The following is an 18,178-nucleotide window of genomic DNA, read 5'->3' on the forward strand; positions in this document are numbered from 1 at the left end:
CCAGAACTTTCCACAGTGGATGGAAGACGTTGCCATTCCCCACACGCATCAAACCACGCTCTTATTGTACTGATGCCAAGTCAGTATTCATTTGGTGGTTTTAATTTGATGTTCTTTGTGAGGTTAATTGGAGACTCTAAATTGTCCATAGGTATGAATGTGGGTGTGAATGTTTGTTTGTATACATGTGCCATGCCATTGGCTGGCGACCAGTCCAGGGCGTACCCGGCCTGTCGCCCAAAGTCAGCTGGGATAGGCTCCAGCATACCCGCGACCATAGTAAGGATAAGCGGCATAGAAAATGGATGGATGTTTTACACATCAGTAAATGACAATAGCATGATACTGTGACTATATTCAACTACAAAACATCTCCCCACGATTCCAGAATCGCCGTCCCTGCCTCCTCCCCAGTTGGGCCCTGCATTGCTTTACAGTATGCTAACAGTAGGCAAGCCAAGTTTGTATATGGAGCACACAAGGTAGTTCAAAGTACCTTACAGAAAAGGGTAAAATCACTTCATAGAATCATTCCATAAAGTTCCATAAAACAAAAAAAGATGAAAGAAATGAGTGTAGATAAAATACTGTAAGCTGTCATACACACAGTTGAATAGACGTGTTTTCAGCGTGGATTTTAACATTGCCAAAGTTGAGGATTGTCGCACATCTTCTGGAAGATTGTTCCAGATTTTGGCAGCATAAAACTGAAACGCAGACTCACCGTGTTTAGTCCTGACTGTGGGTACCGGCAGGAGGCAACCACCTGAGCTTCTCAGAGCTCGAGACGGTTTATGTGGCTCTGACATGTCGGTGGTGTACTTTGGCGCATGAAGAGACGTACACAAGCAGAACTGTTTTAAAAGTCTATTCTCTGAGCAAAACAGGAAGCCAGTGCAGAGACCTGAGTACTGGACTAATATGGTCATATTTCTTGGTTCTAGTCAGGACTCGAGCAGCAGCATTCTGCATGTACTGCAGCTGTTTTACAGCTCGTTTAGAGAGCCTGGTGAGAAGGCCGGTTCAGTAGTCTAGCCTGCTGGAGACAAAGACATGGATTAGTCTCTCTAAATCTGGTTTAGACACTATTCCCTTGATTTTGGCAATGTTTTTAGGTGGTAAAAAGCTGACGATGTTATTGATTTCATGTTGGCTGGTTTTAGAGAGAGTCTCAAGGTGACTGATAACACACTCTTGTTTCTATGGGCCCAAGAGAATGATTTCACTTGTGTCTGTGTTTGTCTGGAGGAAGTTGTTTTGCATCTCCACACTGATCTGTTTGATGCAGTGACAAAGTAAATCTGAGGGCCTGTTCACCGGCTGTCAGTGACACGTAGATCTGAGTGTCGTCTGCATAGTTGTGGTAGGACACATTGCAACTGCGTATTAGCTGGCCTGAAGGAAGAATGTACGGATTGAACAATAGGGGTCCTAGGATTGACCCATGGGGAGACCCACAGGTCATAGCCATTTGCTCTGAGACACAGTTACCAATTCCAACAAAGTACTTCCTGTCCTCCAGATAGGACTTGAACCAGTTTAGATCAGTACCAGAGATTCCCACCCAGTTTCCTAACCTCTGTGATAAGATCACGTGGTCAACTGTGTGAAAAGCGGTGCTCAGGTCCAGCAGAACTAAAAGTGAGACTTTGCCTGCATCTGTGTTCAGACGGATATCGTTTGTCACCTTGACCAGAGCTGAAAAAGATCACTTCTGTTTTGAAGAACCACCTGCAAAAATGCTAGTCAATTCTAGTCTGTACACTGGTTTATCTATTTATTTTTTGGATTCCCTAATATTTATTAAGGTCTTCTTTTTTTGTGAAATAATTTTAAAGTATTGTTTTTGTCTGTTGCTTGCCATGTTTATCTATTTCTTTATAGTTATTTTGTTTAAATTTTAGATTACATAAATTCCATTGTTTCAATCCCATTTTCAAACTGTGAAGTTTCTTTTTTAAACACCTCAGCAAAAGTGTGAAATAATAAAATAATTATAACAAGTATGTTGAATGTTTGCAATTTTTGGGTTTAAGTAATAAATAAACATTTAAAAAAATACAGCACAAGCACGTTGTGATGATGTAATGGCATATTTAATTGGGGGCAGAAAACAACGCTCTAAGACACAGGAAAAACACTTTATTTAGAACACATCTGATTGGCTGTAATTAGAATAACTTAACATACATACATATACATAGCATAGTACAGTAGATCCCTGCTATTCAATCATACACTACGCCAGCTCGCTCCTTCTCCTCCAAACTGTCCTGCTAACTTGACATTGGCGTTTTCCGAGTTCAGCTCAGCATTTGCAATAAAAGTGAATGTTTTATTTTATATCTCCAGAACCCTCCTCATCTCTCGTCAACTGCCGTGGTTGACTCGCGACAAAGGAAGCTAATGAGCTAAATGCATAACACTTCAATTAGGTTTAATACCTGAATCAGTCCCTCCAGGATTTCGTAGGCTTTTTTTTTTTTTTGTCAATGTTGCGACCTAAAATGCACTTCTTTTTTTCAATAACATTGCATGAGCTTGTGATTGCATTTGTTATCAGTGTTTTAAGTGTCCTTTGTAACTTTAACCCCAAAAATCACAGGAAGGATTTTGCCAAATCTAACCAAATATGCTTTATTTGCAAATTTTGGGACTTTTTCCCAAAAATGGTTTTAGACATTGCAGTCAGTGTTATGATAATTCGTTGCGATGTTCACTTACTGTAATTATAATAGGGAAATTTGTTGAACAATAAATAATTCATGAAGAAATATAAAAAAAAAAAAAAAAAAAGACTGAGCCATTTGCCAACATGGCATGCAAAAATGTGCAAAATAGGCTTCATCCAGCCACAACAAAATACACCTGTATTCCTGTAAGGAAAAGACTAAAAATGACATCTCAGCCTTCACCTGAGAGGGAAAAAAAACCAAAAAAATGTTCACAGTTAAAAAAAGATACTGAAGACGATTAAACAATGCAAATACTCTCACGGGACATTCTGACAGAAATGACACTTCCTATAACAGCTGTACACAGACTACTCTAAAGTATATTCCAAGCTTCATTTCTAGTATTCTCCCTTGAAAAGATGTATCGTCATAAAAATGGTTGAGGGGTGTACTCACTTTTGTGAGCTACAAATGCCTACTACAGTATATTTCAACATATCCTTTATTCACAACATGTATCTTGACACATTTGATTGGTTGATGACTGACGGCTGAGCGCCGCTGAGGGACAAATGCGATTGGCGAAAATGATGATTGGCCAAAATGTGTGCGGACGTTGCACATACTGGAATTCACCGTGAAATCCTGGAGGGTCTGCTAACTGTCACCAATGCTGTACTGTATGCTAGATTACGACGCTGTACATTTTATGCTTTATTATCACGTCTTACTCACTTGACTTGAATGAGATGATGAAGAAACGGCCCATTTTTGAACAAAAATGTGCGGCCATGCATGAATGCTGGCTGGAGAATATGTGGGGATCTACTGTATGTACATATGAACAGTACTATGACCAGACTACTTGTTCTATTTTATTTATGCTGTTGAATAAAACTGCAAATCAAATTCCAAAAGGCAGCCAAGTGTTATCACATAGTGGTCATGCTGTTGGTGGTTCTCCTTGTATCCATGTTTTCATACGGCACACCTAAAAAATATACACAAAAAACATCCATACGAGATCAATATAACACACCGAATTATAAACAAAAAACATAACACACTCAACAAAAATTCATCCATGAGCATCACCTCATGTTGCAGCATGATAATGCACGGCCCCCCAGTTGCAAGGAACTTACACAATTCCTGGAAGCTGAAAACATCCCAGTTTTTCCATGGCCAGCATACTCACCCGACATGTCACCCATTCAGCATGTTTGGGATGCTCTGGATCGACGTATTTGGGGCAAAAGGTGGTCACACCGGCTGCTGGTTTTGAGTCGTTTATTGTTGCTTAACCGTGAAACTTGCATGACGTTTAACTTTATTAAATAAATAGAATGATCCTAAAATTTAAATACAAAAATCAATACTTTTGATTAATACATACTTTTAGTTAATACTAACTTTTTAGTTAGATAATACACTCCTGATTTAAAATTTTAAGACCAGTTGAAAAATTGTAAGAATGGACATTTTGTACTGTTTGAGCTTAAGGAAGTTCTAAGTAGAGCATTCTAAGTAAAACATTTTTTGAGGAAGCAATTTATTGCAAACAAGCATTAAAGTGAAATAGGCGGCTCATCAGCCATAAAAACCCCGGAACACTCCAATAATAGAAATAAAGAAGTCATGAGGGATGCCCCCTGCAACATCTCCACATAGCCATCTGCCGGTTGACGCCCCTGCACAACCTGAAGCTCCATTGTTCCATTGAAGGATCATGATGGCGCCCCCTCCACTGTGCCGTGTGGGAAACATCTCAGGTGGGATCTCCTTGTCATGCCAGTAACGTTGGAAGCCATCAGGAGCCAGGTTAAATTTTTTCTCAGTGAATAAAACTTTCTTCCACCTTTTCAATGTCCCATGTTTGATGCTCTCATGCAAAATGGGCAGATTTGTGGCGTTGAAGGAGACAAGGCCTTTGAACTTTTTTTTTCTTAAACGCCTTCTCTTGCAGATGCCGTTGTTGGACTGCACTCGGCACCAGTAACCTTCCTTCCAATCTTCCCGTGTCTTGACAGCTCGGCTTCTCCAGCTCGGTGGGGGGGGGGGACTTTTTTGACTTTTTGTTCCATAACCCTCAGGATGATTGAAGAAGTTTCAATGACTGTCTTACTGCGTCCAACCTCAGCAGCAGCGGCGCCACAAGAGGCCTTGCTTATGCAGCTCAACAATCCCACCACGTTCAAAGAGCGAAATCTTTTTTTCCTTTCGGATTGCCAAGAGATCAAGAGTGTGAATACTTGACAGAAAATGAATTCAATCTGCATTTTTGCCAATATTTTGGCTTTTCAAAGCTGTGGTCTTAAACTTTTGATCAGCTGATGAACAACCTATTTCACTTTATTGCTTCTTTGCAGTAAATTGCCTACTCTATTTTTTTTTGTCTCACTCCCATTTCTTCTTTTTGCATTTTGAAGCTCGACTTAGAACCTCCTTAAGATCCAACAGGGCAAAATGGTAAATTTTTGCATTTTCAGCTGGTCTTAATATCTGGATCAGAAATGTATAACAGTACAAAAAGTCAAATATATTACCTTGGATTTCTGCAAATTTGACAAAGTATTGTATCAAATTAGAAAATATTTTCTAAAAGCTAGATTTTAAGGCATGATCATTTCCAATAAATACCAAGACATTCATGTTATATGATTCATATTAAAAGTACATGAACGAGACTTACTTGTTGATTTCATGCTGAGAGCTTGTTCTCTTCTCTTGTTTTTCCTGCATAGAAAAAAAGGGGGAAAAACTTTATTAGCACACATTTTATAAATAAAAACAAGAAAGAAAGGACAGTAAACAGTGAATTAAAAAGACTTCCCGCCATCCCCGTGCCGATGCTCAAAGGAAAGAAGACGACCGTCAAGGTGATGTTTTTACGTCATTTGAAATGAGACTGCTTCCTGTCGCTAACTTCTGGTTTGAGAATGAAACTCCTAACCTGGGCAGCGTGCTAACGAAATGCAACGCTAGCAGTGCTGGTAAAGGGTTACCGACTCCCTAAAAACAAATAAGCGACACACGGGGTGTTGACTGGGATTTTTTGCTGATGTTGCCGTTTTTAGTCGTGTAAAAGGATTTTCATCCTATTTGACTCAAACCTGAATTGATTTCGACGCATGTCTGGAGTCAACAAACACATGAAAATAAATTCCTCATTTGGACTCCGGATCGTCCGTTGTGGTGAAGACGGAGCTCAGCCCAACGGCAAAGCTCTCAATTTACTGGTCGATCTACGTTCTTACCCTCGCCTGTGGTCATGAGCTTTGGGTAGTCACCGAAAGGACAAGATCGTGGTACAAGCAGCCGAAATGAGTTGTCTCTGTAGGGTGGCTGGGCTCTCCCTTACAGATAATCTGGGAGAAACTCGGTAAAACGGCTGCTCCTCCGCATTGAGAGGAGCCGGACGAGGTGGCTCAGGCATCTGGTCAGGATGTGTTCAGGGTTCGTCTGACCGGTGGGAGACCTTGGGGAAGACCCAGGACACGTTGGAGAGACTATGTCTCTCATCTGGCCTGGGAACACCTCGGGATCCACCGGGAGGAGCTGGAGGCTCTCCTCCAGCTCCTCTGGGGGTCTGGGGGTCTCTGCCCCCGCGACCTTTTTTTTTTTTTTTAATTTCCCAACTATTAAAACGTACTTCTTGTAAATTTGCATCATAATTATGACTTCATTACCACGCTATTTTGGCTTTATTCTTGTAACTACTTTTTCTGCAAACTAATGTTCCAAAAATGTCAACTTTGTTTCTCATAAGATTAAAAAAAAAGACCTAAAACTGGACCTCCCGGTGGAACTGGAAGAGGTGGCCAGGGGAAGTGTTCTTGTTAAATTCTATTTTTAGAATGTGCCACAAGCAAATAAAAAAACAGCCAAGGGCCACAAACGGCCCCCAGGCTGCACTTTGGACACCCTTGGTGTAAAATCACTGTCCCCTCAAAATGACTCAACACACAACAATTCATGTCTAAACAGCTGACAACAAAAGTGAGTACACGCTCGGGTGAAAACCAACTCCATGGTTTGAGTCCAAATCACCATTTTCCCTCTCCGGTGTCATGTGACTCTTTCGCGTTACAAGGTCTCAGGTGTGAATGGGGAGCGGGTGTGCTAAATTTGGTGATATCGCTCTCATACCGGACACTGGAAGTTCAACATGGCACCTTATGGCAAAGAACTCCCTGAGGATGTGGGAAAAAGGAACTGTTGCTCTACATAGTTGGCCACACTTTTTCAGACTGCGAAAATGACCAAGTCCCAAAGATGTACCTCTACTACGAACACAGAGTATTTATGTATACTGTACATGTATATCAGCCGTGTACACACTTTTTCAGCATGCAAGTTACAAGTCTAAACGATCTACTTCTTATGATAAAACATTGAAGTTTTAAGAATTTCAGCAATGGGCATATTTTCCAGTTCATCGTGAAATAATTGTACAACAAACAAACATGTAGAAAACACACATTTCTATAGTGGAAGTATTCCAACGTGGTAACGACCCCAAACGCACCTCCAGGAGGATGTTAGGTACGAGCACTGCGCTGTTTGTAGTGATAGTACTTTTTGCAGAAATGGGAAGAGTGTACTCACTTTTGTAAGGTACTGTACATACACACACACACACACACACACACACACACACACACAGTCTACTGTACATCATGTTTGAAAAACAAGTCATACTGTGCTCACATCTGCAAGATGTAAGGCTATCATGTCAGATATACAGCATGTGTAACTACTGGATACATCGTGTACCAAAAGCGATACCATCCGTCACGTCCTAAAAGGCTACATCATCCTGGCTACACGGAATTTTTTTGAAGTGACTGGAATTAATCGCAAGAAAAACAACAGAATGAGATATCAAAAGAAAAATAAACTCCTGATCAAATGTTGAGACCAGCTGAAAAATGGCAAGAATTTACATTTTGGCCTCTTAAGGAGGTTCGAGGTAGAGCTTCAAAATGCAAAAAGATGAAATGGGAGTGAGACCAAAAAAAAATTTGAGTAAGCAATTTATTGCAAAAAAAGTGAAATAAAGCTAATCCAAAGTTTAATACCGCGGCCTTTAAAAGCCAAAATCGTGTGGATTCAGTGTCATTTTGTGTCAGGTATTCCCGCTGTCAGGATCTCTTGGTGGCAAAGGCAAGAGAACGTGATCAGATTGTTGAGCTGCATAAGCAAGGCTGTCACAGCGCGCCATTGCTGCTTTTGAAACTTTGAAACTTCGTCAAAGATCCTGAGGGTTATGGAAGAAAAAAGTCAAGCGGTAGACACGAAAAAATGTCACCGGCCCTGAGCAAGGGGATCCGAACTGCTGTCCATCAAGACACGGGACCATCCTCAGCCCAAAAGAAGGTTGTTACTGGTGCCGAGTGCAGTCTAAGAAGCATTAGATGGCATCTGCGGGAGAAGGCTTTTATGAAGAAAACATGTCTTCAAAGGCCTCGTCTCCTTCAATACCACAAAACTGCCCGTTTGGAATTTGAACAAGAGCATCAAACATGGGACATTGAAAGGTGGAAGAAAGTTTTATTCTCTGATTAGAAAAAAATGGAACCTTGATGGTCCTGATGGCTTCTAGCGTTACTGGCATGACAAGGAGATCCCACCTGAGATGTTTTCCACACAGCACAGTGGAGGGGGCGCCATCATGTTCCTTCAATGGAAAAATGGAGCTTCAGGTTGTGCAGGGGTGTCAAACGGCAGCTGGCTATGTGGAGATGTTGCAGGGGGCATCCCTCATGAAGGCCCTCATCTGTGTGGTGATGACTGGCTTTTTGAACAGGACAACGCTGCACTTGACAAAGGACTTCTTCCAGAGGGATAAGCTCACTCTTTTGGGCCATCCTACGTGTTCCCCTGATCTAAATCCAATTGGGAACATTTGGGGATGGATGGCAAGGGAAGTTTACAAAAATGGACATCAATTCCAGACAGTGGATGCCCTCCGTGAAGCAGCCTTCACCATCTGGATCAACAGTCCCACTAGCCTGGACACACTGGCATCAAGCATGCCCAAACCCATTTTTGGAGTGACCAACAAGAATGGCGCAGCTACTCATTACTGTCTCCTTTTATGAACATTTTATTTCTATTTTAGGGGCGTTTCGGGTTTTTTTGACCTACGATCGTAAACTTTTCATCAGCTGATGAACAACCTATTTCACTTTATGCTTTTTTGCAACAAACTTCTTACTCAAAATGTTGTTTGTCTCATTCCCACTTGTTCTTTTTGTATTTTGAAGCTCTACTTAGAACCTTCTTAAAGGGTCCCTGACATGATTCATCAGCTTTGCTTAAGTATTTTATATATTGTTTGTAATAGTTTGATTTTAGAAAGCCAACGGTAAATTCGCAAAAATGCCATTTATACATTTATAGACAAACTAGCCCGTGGCTCAGCATAATTTCCGGAAGTGACATCATTGAGGTAATATGACTCGTGTACGCGACAGAGGACATGTAGTGAAGATTGTGTCAAAAGGGTTCGTAGAGGAAGAAACATTTGGAGATGAAATGGAGAAACTTGCAGAACAAGTTCGCCAACAAGTTAAACTAAAAAAGTTAACTAAACAGATCGCTGTCAAAAGATGTTTATCTAACGTGTATAAAGCATTGCAGCCTTGTCGCTATAGTGGAATAGTGTTTAGAAGATATTATGTAAACAAGACATGACTTACTCTCTTGTGACAACTTTGAGTTAGTGGTCGTTCTTCGTTGCCTTGTTTTGTTCCTGTGTACCGGGTAATAGCATCTCTTTTCAAAACGCGTGTACACCGTACTTTCAAGCCAAATGCTTCTTGTAAAGGTGTCCCTTTGAAGCAGTCACAAGTGAAATAATCACTGCAAGAACAGAACTCGAGGTGGGCGGCCACCTGTCTCTCATTCTCTGCACATGCCTCATCCATTCTTATCCTAAACTTTCTTTTGGAAACAAAAACAAATTTACAGTGTCACTCGGAGACTATGAACATCCAGCAGCAACACAACATTTTGGCACGACTATTATTTAGATGAAAAATTTACTGAACCAAGTCGACGATCTACCTTGACAAGTGTTTGTTTACTCTGTTTTAGCTGAGAGGTGTTACCCTGATGACATCACTTCCGGAATTTTTGCGAATTTACGATTGGCTTTCAAAAATTTAACAATGGAGAACATAATTACAAACTATATCCAACATATTTAAGCAAAGTTAATCATTATTAGTTAATCATGTCAGGGACACTTCAAGATCCAACAGTGCAAAATGTAAATTCTGGCCTCAACCGGTCTTAAAATCTTGATCTGGAGTGTATGTAAAGAAGAAGTAAAGTATGAGCAATAATAAGATGGGCTGCATTGCTATGCAATCAGCACTGCATCATTAGAGGCTTCTATTGCTTCGCAAGCAGACCCATAATAATATTCAGTATATGTTTTCTCTCACCTACTGTGAGATGACGGTAGCTTCTGAATTACATAAACGTGTGACCTGGAAAAACAACAGTGGTCACACTCTTTGATCTTTGAACAACAACAACAACAACAACAACACTGAGGCCAAAGGAAAGAAAAAAGAGAGAGAGACACTTACTTTGCATGTTTGCAAACGCACACGATGGTCACCACGACGACCACAATGACGGCCAACGACACCAGCACAGCAATCAGGATGATCCATTTGGTTTCTAAAAGATAAACAAGTTCAACAGTCCAATTAAATTACGACAAAAAAAGCTTTTGTGTAACTTTCTTGCAACTATTTGCAACAAAAAATTTGTTTAATTATGTAACTTTTTTCTCATAAAAGTTTCATTTTTAGTTGAGTATTATGACTTTATCATCTGTATATTATATGTTTATTTTCTTACAAAAATACTTTTTCATCACTTTCTGACTTTTGCATAACTGCGACTTCATTTTCCGAAATTTACGGGTTTTTTTTTCTCGTACTCATTTTACTATTAAGTCACATAATTCTTGTTAAATTACAACTTAATCTCATAACTGCGCGACATCATTGTTTTTTTTTGTAGTAGTAGTTGCAATTAATTTAAATGTACAGCCATCGCTCGTTAATAGCGGTTAATTGCTTCCAGACCCAACTGCGTTAAATTCATTTCCGCTATATAGGGTTCAATAGGGATGTCCCAATTCGATGTCCCGATTGCTGCCGATCCGCTGTATTTGTGAAGATCGGATCATATCGGCTTCCGCCACGAGATCGGGCTGATCCGGTTGACGTATGACGTTCATAACTCTGAGCCACACTCCAGCATGGTAGGTCCAGTAATGCGCCTCAAAGATGGTTGCCACTCGACTCCCGCCAACAGCAGGAAGAAAACAAAGTTAGAAGTTAGTTTCACGTTGGACGTTGGACATTCGGCTCGGTAGCCACAGCGGTAGTTCCCTCTCACTGTGCCTGGACTGCTGCATCATGGTGTGGGGAGCTTGCATTGGAAGTGCCGCTCTGGTTGCTTATAATAGGGACCGCACAAACACTACTAAACATGTCGAAAAGGCGGCGAAAAACCTTGGAAACTCCTCTGTTACGGGGCGTGAATGGAAGGTAGCAAGGTTTGCTTAGTTTAGCTAGTGCAGCTGTGTGTGTGTGTGTGTGTGTGTGAATGGGGCTGGATGAGTATATTTTAACTGTGTTGTGTTTTACTGCTTCAATGTAAGGACCATTTTACAATGCCCACTGACGACGTGCAGGTTCTGAGTGGAAAAAAAGACGAGGGGCACATTTATTCTTGCACCCGCAAGTATCAACCGTCAATTGCCAGCACACACACAACACATTCCGGCCTTCAAAATAAGAGCGCGGTTTGTCACATTTGTCTAATTGTGTAAACAAAATAAGGGTGCCATTAAAATATCTTACATTAATAACACGATTGGAATGACATCTGTGACTACATCTCCCTTAATCACAAGCACGGGCATTACAGTTTGTTGAGGATTTTGTATCAATATGTGCAGAGGCTGACATCCCATTAGAAAAGTTAGCTAAGCTACATCCATTTCTCAATTACTGGACAAAATGGGCCACTGATGTATTGCATCAGTAAATGTGAGGATTTTTGCATTTTACTCACTAACCCAAATAGCACACACTCTAAAATAAGTGAAAAGGTAAAAAACTGAATTCTAAAAAATTTAAACCAAAAAAAAAAAAAAGGATTTGGGACAAAAATAAAACTGATTTCATACGGCCCTAAGAGAGTTTGTTAAAAAAAAAAAATCACACCACAAATTGATCTAGCACCATGTCAAATAGAGTCCTACCCTAAAAGTAGTTTGCATGCCCATTTTTTCCAGTTTTATCTTTTATTGGATGAACCTTTCTTGGATCTTTTATTTGATTAGGGACCTGACTCACAGAGGTTTGTTACAAAAGCCAAACAATATTGTTGGTCATGTTATGTAATAAAACAGTAAATTCAGAAATACTTCAGTTACATTATTTTTAATGCTTTGAAGAGCTGTTTTCATAACCATATTCCATTCTACAAATTTATGTTTGTAACAAAAGCTTATTATTATTATTAAGAAAACAAACACTCAAAAGGTATGCCTGAGAAATATACAAACATGTACCAATAAGAGATTAAAATGAAAAAACAACTCTTTTAAAGTTTTCCAATAATGCAATGCATTCATTGGGGCGCTGCAATGACGTCAGCCTCCCTCTGGTGTCTGGGCTCCTCTGGTGAACAGAGCATTGCAGCGCCATCTATCCATCCATCTGTTTTCTATGCTGTTTGCCTTCCAATGAAATGCTTTGCTCAGACGAAATTATGGGAAACCTTTTAAACTTGTATTGGTATATGTGTGTATATTTATTAGGTATACCTTTTGAGTGTTAAGTTGCTGTGTGATGAGTTTAGAATTCTTTGTAAGATGACACTGAGTCAGACTGTTATTAAGTAATGACCTGCTGCAATTTCCTATAGGTTGACAAGCTCGGCGTGACTTTTTTCATAGCTCATGATTGGCTCCTGTCAAAAGAGCTGCCTGGTCCTCACGGACTCATGCACGCCACAATATGCCATTTTATGACATGGACATGTGCGGCTTATATATGTACAAATCTGTTTTTCCCTCTAAATTTAGTGGGTACGGCTTATACACTGGAGCGGCTACACCGGAATTTACGGTACATCTAAAATGCTGACTGATGCCTGGCGTTGCTTCTGAGGAGATGTAAGAAAAAGTTCAAAGGTGAGTGGTTACCAAGTCCTCCAGTGTCGGGGGTGATCTCAATCTCACAGTTGACTCCTTGGTAGCCTTCAGTACAGACACACGTGTAGGACACGTTGCTCGCCTCTTGACAGAGTCCTCCGTTGAGACAGGGGTTACTCAGGCAAGGACTCGCTGATGATGGCAAAGCATAACTTTCATCAACAAGGGGCAGCACAGTGCACACAATAATACAATACACAATACAACATGACAAACAACCTCAACAGTTCAAAACAACAAACTGTACTGTTCTTCTTTAATTACCATACAAAAATGGAGAGGTGACTTTTTGTCGTAAAACTGCCACTTTATCTGTTAAGTTTGTGACTTTCTTCTCACAATAATGTGTCACAGTCTTGTAAAACTGTGACGTTGATCTCATAATATTGAAATTTCATCTCCTTTTTTCTCATGATACTGCTACTGGCATAAACTTTCATTTTAGATGCACAATACAATACGGGCTCTGGATATTCATACGACTTGAAAATGTAAAATTCAGACTTATTTCATAACAGCCTTTACCATTACAACTTTATTCATGTGAAATTGAGACTTTTTCTGTAAGAATTACTTCATTCTTGTCACGTTCCAACTTAGTCTCCTGCAATGTTTTTCTCGTCATGTTGCATCTTTGTTGTTACAAACTTAACTTTCCTCGTAATATTATAACTTGATCTTGTAACTATACAACTTTTTTTTTCTCGTAATATGTGTTTCATTATTCTTTCGATTGTCGACTTTGGGCCACACGGTGGCCTTATGGTTAGCATGTTGGTCACACAGTCAGGAGATCTGGAAGATCTGCATGTTCTCCCCGTGCGTGCGTGGGTTTTCTCCGGGTACTCCGGCTTCTTCCACAATTGGCAACTTTAAATTGGTTAGTGTGAATGGTTGGTTGTCTATATGTGCCCTGTGTTTGGCTTGGGACCAGTCCAGGGTGTACCCCGCCTCCAGCTAGGATAGGCTCCTACATATTTACGACAGTTCTCCTAAAATCTTGTATCTTTTGCGACTTTTGTGTCACTTTATTCACGTGAAAAGACTTATTTTATTCTTATTATATTGTGACTCCCTCCCATGAGTGGTGCTGAAAGCGGGGAGCTTGGCGGTCCGATCCTCGGCTGCAGAAGCTCACTCTCACGATTTGGAATGTCACGTCTCTGGTGGGGAAGGAGCCTGAGCTGACGCGTGAGGTGGAGAAGTTCCATCTAGGTATAGTAAGATTCATCTCTACGCACGACAAGGGCTCTGGAACCAGTCCTCTCGAGAAGGGCTGGATTTTATCCCACTGTGACGTTCCTAGTAGTGAGAGGCGACAGGCAGGGGTGGCAATTCTTACTGCTCCCCTGCTCAGGGCCTGTAATTCGGAGTTTAACCCGGTAAAGAGAGGGTAGTTTCCTTCCCGGCAGCAGTTCAGAATATCCACCTGTTTTGAAGTCCCTAGGGGAAGTACTGGAGAGTGTTTGTACAGGGAGAGCTTCGACCGTGTTCCGAGGGAGGCAGCGGACATTGAGTCTGCATGGGCCATGTTCTGTGCCTCCATTGTCGAGGCGACTGATAGGAGCCGTGTTCGGTGCCTGTCGTGGCGGTAATGCCAAAACCCTTTGGTGGACATCAGTGGTGTGGGATGTCGTTAAGCTGAAGGAGTCCTATTGGGCATTTTTGGACAGTGGGACTTGGAGGCAGCTGACAGGTACCGACTCTGCATCGGTCTGTTGTGGTGAAGAGGGAGCTGAGCCAAAAGGCAAACCTCTCAATTTAGCGGTCATCTACTTTCCTACCCTCACCTATGGTCATGAGCTTTGGGTAGTGGCCGAAAGGACAAGCTCGCGGGTACAAGCGGCCAAAATGAGTTTTCTCCGTGGGGTGGCTGGGCTCTCCCTTACAGATAAGATGAGAAGCCCTATCATCGGGGAGAAACTTGGATTAGAGCCGCTGCTCCTCCACATTAAGAGAATCCAGATGACTTTTTCGATACGATATGACTTAATTGTCATCAAAATAATTGAGTTTGGTAATATTGCGAAAAAGGTAGTAATATTACAAATCTTAATTCTCACAAAACGGTGACGTTTCTTTCCCCCTTTGTAAAACTAAAGCTTTATTCTCGTAACAGTATGTGTTAGGATGGCCACAGTTTTATACTGGAACAGATGATTTTCTTTTTCTATTGTTATTGCTATGATACAAACCTCTGTGGCAGTCGCGTCTGTAGTCGTAGACAGTGCAGACGTATCCCTCCTGGCATACTTTATCCTGGCATGCGGCGCCGGTGGTGGTGCATTCACACGCCTGAGAACAATCTTCTGTCACGAACGTTTCCTTCAGCTGGAAGTACAGAAAAACAGGGATGTGACTAATAACGTACCAGTATATAATAATAATAATAATATTAATAATAATATTAAAAATAATGAGGTGCTTACGGGGTAGTATCGGTCAAGGAACATGCAGCCGCACTGCGCATACGGCACGCAGACGCCCTCGCTCATAACGAAGCCAGCGTCGCACTGGCAGCCCTCCACGCAGGAAGTGACATCGCACTGTGAGGGGGCTGCCAGGTCTGCACAGGACGGGGGGCATGGCGTCATGCAAGGCGAGTAGCTGCTGTTGCCTTCGCACAACAACGCTGTGGAGGGAGGGGGAAATGAATTAATATGACACCACATATCATATCATCACTAGCAGCACGATTAGCAAGCGCTAGCCCAATTGGTCTCGCGCAACAAAATGTAAAATTTTTAAAGTGGGACTTTTTTCTCCTGTAATTACAAAATTACTTAACTCATTCAATACCAAAGACACAGTTTTATGTTTTTATAAACCCCAACGCCCGATCCCAACAACGTATTTATATGTCTTTTAAGTTGTTTTTTTGTTGTGCAAGAGGCAAAAAGAGGTGATGATGCAACTCCCCACTAATGCATTTGGCTTCAGCGCAATTTTAAGCCATAAAAACCGCCACTAGGCGGCAGAAGTGCATTTGATAAGAGCTCGGCCGAGAGCATGTGGACGCACGCGCAGACGTACGAGCATGTTCCAAACACATGTTCCAAATGTGAAAATTGTAAATATTTCATTCATATTTGTAAATAAATTGTTTTTTTGATGTTAAAAAAACTTTTTGTGTTGTTTATGTAGGTATAGTTGTTTCGATATTTGAATTGTCACAAAGCAAAACATATTTGTGTCAAAGTGAAAGTTATGCTTGAAATGTTTCTTTTCACAAAAAGCTGGCTCTCCCTTTTCTTGTTGGGAACTGATATTTTCCTGAGACTGATTACTAAAGAACGGAAAAAAGTAGGAACTAACTAATCTCTCAATCTTTTGGTAGGTTCCATGTTTATACTGTACACAGTAGCCATAGAGTACAATATTCTGTGTGCCTTGGAAGATCAGTCAACATCGTCTAAAATGGCCGCTACTGAAGCGAATTTTATCGCATAATGTTTTCCATGTAGTATTGCTACGCTAGTTTTGTAAAGTTAAGGCTTTCATCTCGTCATGTTCTGACTTCATCAAGTTACTCTGCAACTTCGTTTTTGTAAAAAAAAAAAAAAAAACTTCCTATGACAATCCTGTAACTTATTAAAAGTACAATTTCTGAAGCTGCTTTAGTCACACATTTCTCCTGTGAGTTTTGTCTTCGACCGTATTGTTTGACTTTATTGTCGTAACTTTACATTAACATTATCTAGTAATTGTAAAGCTTTGTTTTCGTAAATAACTTGTTTTGGAACTGTACGATTTTCTCGTACAACTTTATTCTCATAAAATTTCCAAAAACTTGTTGCAACTTCATTGCTGTAATATCGACTTCATCTGGTAAACGTTTTTTCTCTCAAAGCTACAACCTCATTACATAACCGCATGTCATTTCTCTCGTAATCTTGCAGCTTCATTATTCATTATTATAACTTTATTTATGACATTTTTCCTCACAACTTTGCAACTTTATTGTCGTAATATTACATCTTTATCTTTTCTTTTTTTTTAACATAATATTACAACTATCTCTTACACCTTTGTTTCCGTAGAACAACTTCATCTCATAACCGGATGACATCTTTCTCATAACGTTGCAACTTCATTGCTGTAATATTGTGACTTAATCTCTTTTTTCTTGTAACATTGCACCTTTATTCTTTTTAGCAAATCACAAATTGACTTTCTGCGCTCCGCAAAAACACTGCAATATTTTTGAATGAATAGGCTTAAAAATGCGATTTAAATGCATTAAAAATCATGAACAAATGGTAGGTTAGCGAAATTGAATGAATGAAAAATCAACATTAGCACGTTACCACAGGATAGTTGTTGCCTCCATGGTCCCAGGATGACTCCTGCTTCCTGACAGGCAGCAGCATAAGCTTCGTAGCTAGCACAGCGTAACTCTTCACTGCCACGCTCAGCACACAGGTCATATACACAGTCACTATAATGGAATGATAGTAATCACCATTATTATTATTATTATTATTGTTATTATGTTAAAATGACCATTGTACTAACTCCTGGTAGCTTTTTGGCGGTAAGATGGCATGACAGGCAGCAAACAGTCCGTTAGCCTCAGTAAGAGCTCCACATTTAGCGACATCGTTGTAGTCGCTCAGTTCACTGTCGGAGCAGTCAGACGTCTCAAAGCCTGAATCTGGATCTGTGTCCACTTCTCGCCTGGACAGGACAAAAAATGCATTCATTTAGAAAAGTATTAGTTGAAACTTATCTTGTGCCTTTGTAGCTTTTTTCTCGTAACACTGCAACTTCATTCTTGTAAAGTTACGTTCTCAGAAATGTGGGGCTTTATGTTTGTTAAGTTACAACTTTCTGGCTTTATTGATGTAAAATTCAGTTTTTTTCCGCCGGGATAATGTTAATGAAATATACCGTACTCAAAATTTTAAGACCATTTAACAAATTGCAAGAATTTACATTTTGCACTGTTAGATCTTAATGAGGTTCAAAGGAGAGCTTCAAAATGCAAAAAGAAGAATTGGGAGTGAGATAACAAAAAATGTTTTGAGTAAGCAATTGCAAACAAGCATTAAAGTGAAATAGGCGGTTCATCAGCTGATCAAAGGATTAGGGATCAAAATCTTGCGCAAAAATGTGAATTCAATGTTATTTTCTGTCACGCATTCACACTGTCATGATCTCTTGTCGGGAAAGGCAAAAAGCTTTCTCTCTTCGAACACGTTGGGATTGTTGAGCTGCATAAGCAAGGCCTCTCGCAGCGGGCCATTGCTGC

The 18,178-nt window shown here is 40.5% G+C and overlaps 1 protein-coding gene across 1 annotated transcript in view; it reads right to left on the reverse strand.

Annotated features, from left to right (window-relative positions):
• Positions 1-2,101: 2,101 nt before the first annotated feature.
• LOC129195021 (IgGFc-binding protein-like) overlaps positions 2,102-18,178 on the reverse strand; it is an 88,591-nt gene continuing 72,514 nt past the window's right edge. The window contains exons 76-84 of the mRNA XM_054800713.1: positions 17,443-17,604; positions 17,235-17,365; positions 15,357-15,559; positions 15,123-15,258; positions 12,919-13,059; positions 10,277-10,370; positions 10,130-10,174; positions 5,368-5,411; positions 2,102-3,666 (exon numbers count right to left, since the gene is read on the reverse strand). Of these exons, the coding sequence (XP_054656688.1) occupies positions 3,608-3,666; positions 5,368-5,411; positions 10,130-10,174; positions 10,277-10,370; positions 12,919-13,059; positions 15,123-15,258; positions 15,357-15,559; positions 17,235-17,365; positions 17,443-17,604 (1,015 nt within the window). The 3' untranslated portion in view covers positions 2,102-3,607. The remainder of the gene's footprint in view (positions 3,667-5,367; positions 5,412-10,129; positions 10,175-10,276; positions 10,371-12,918; positions 13,060-15,122; positions 15,259-15,356; positions 15,560-17,234; positions 17,366-17,442; positions 17,605-18,178) is intronic.

The sequence above is a fragment of the Dunckerocampus dactyliophorus genome, chromosome 15 (genome assembly GCF_027744805.1).
Source record: "Dunckerocampus dactyliophorus isolate RoL2022-P2 chromosome 15, RoL_Ddac_1.1, whole genome shotgun sequence".
NCBI lineage: Eukaryota > Metazoa > Chordata > Actinopteri > Syngnathiformes > Syngnathidae > Dunckerocampus > Dunckerocampus dactyliophorus.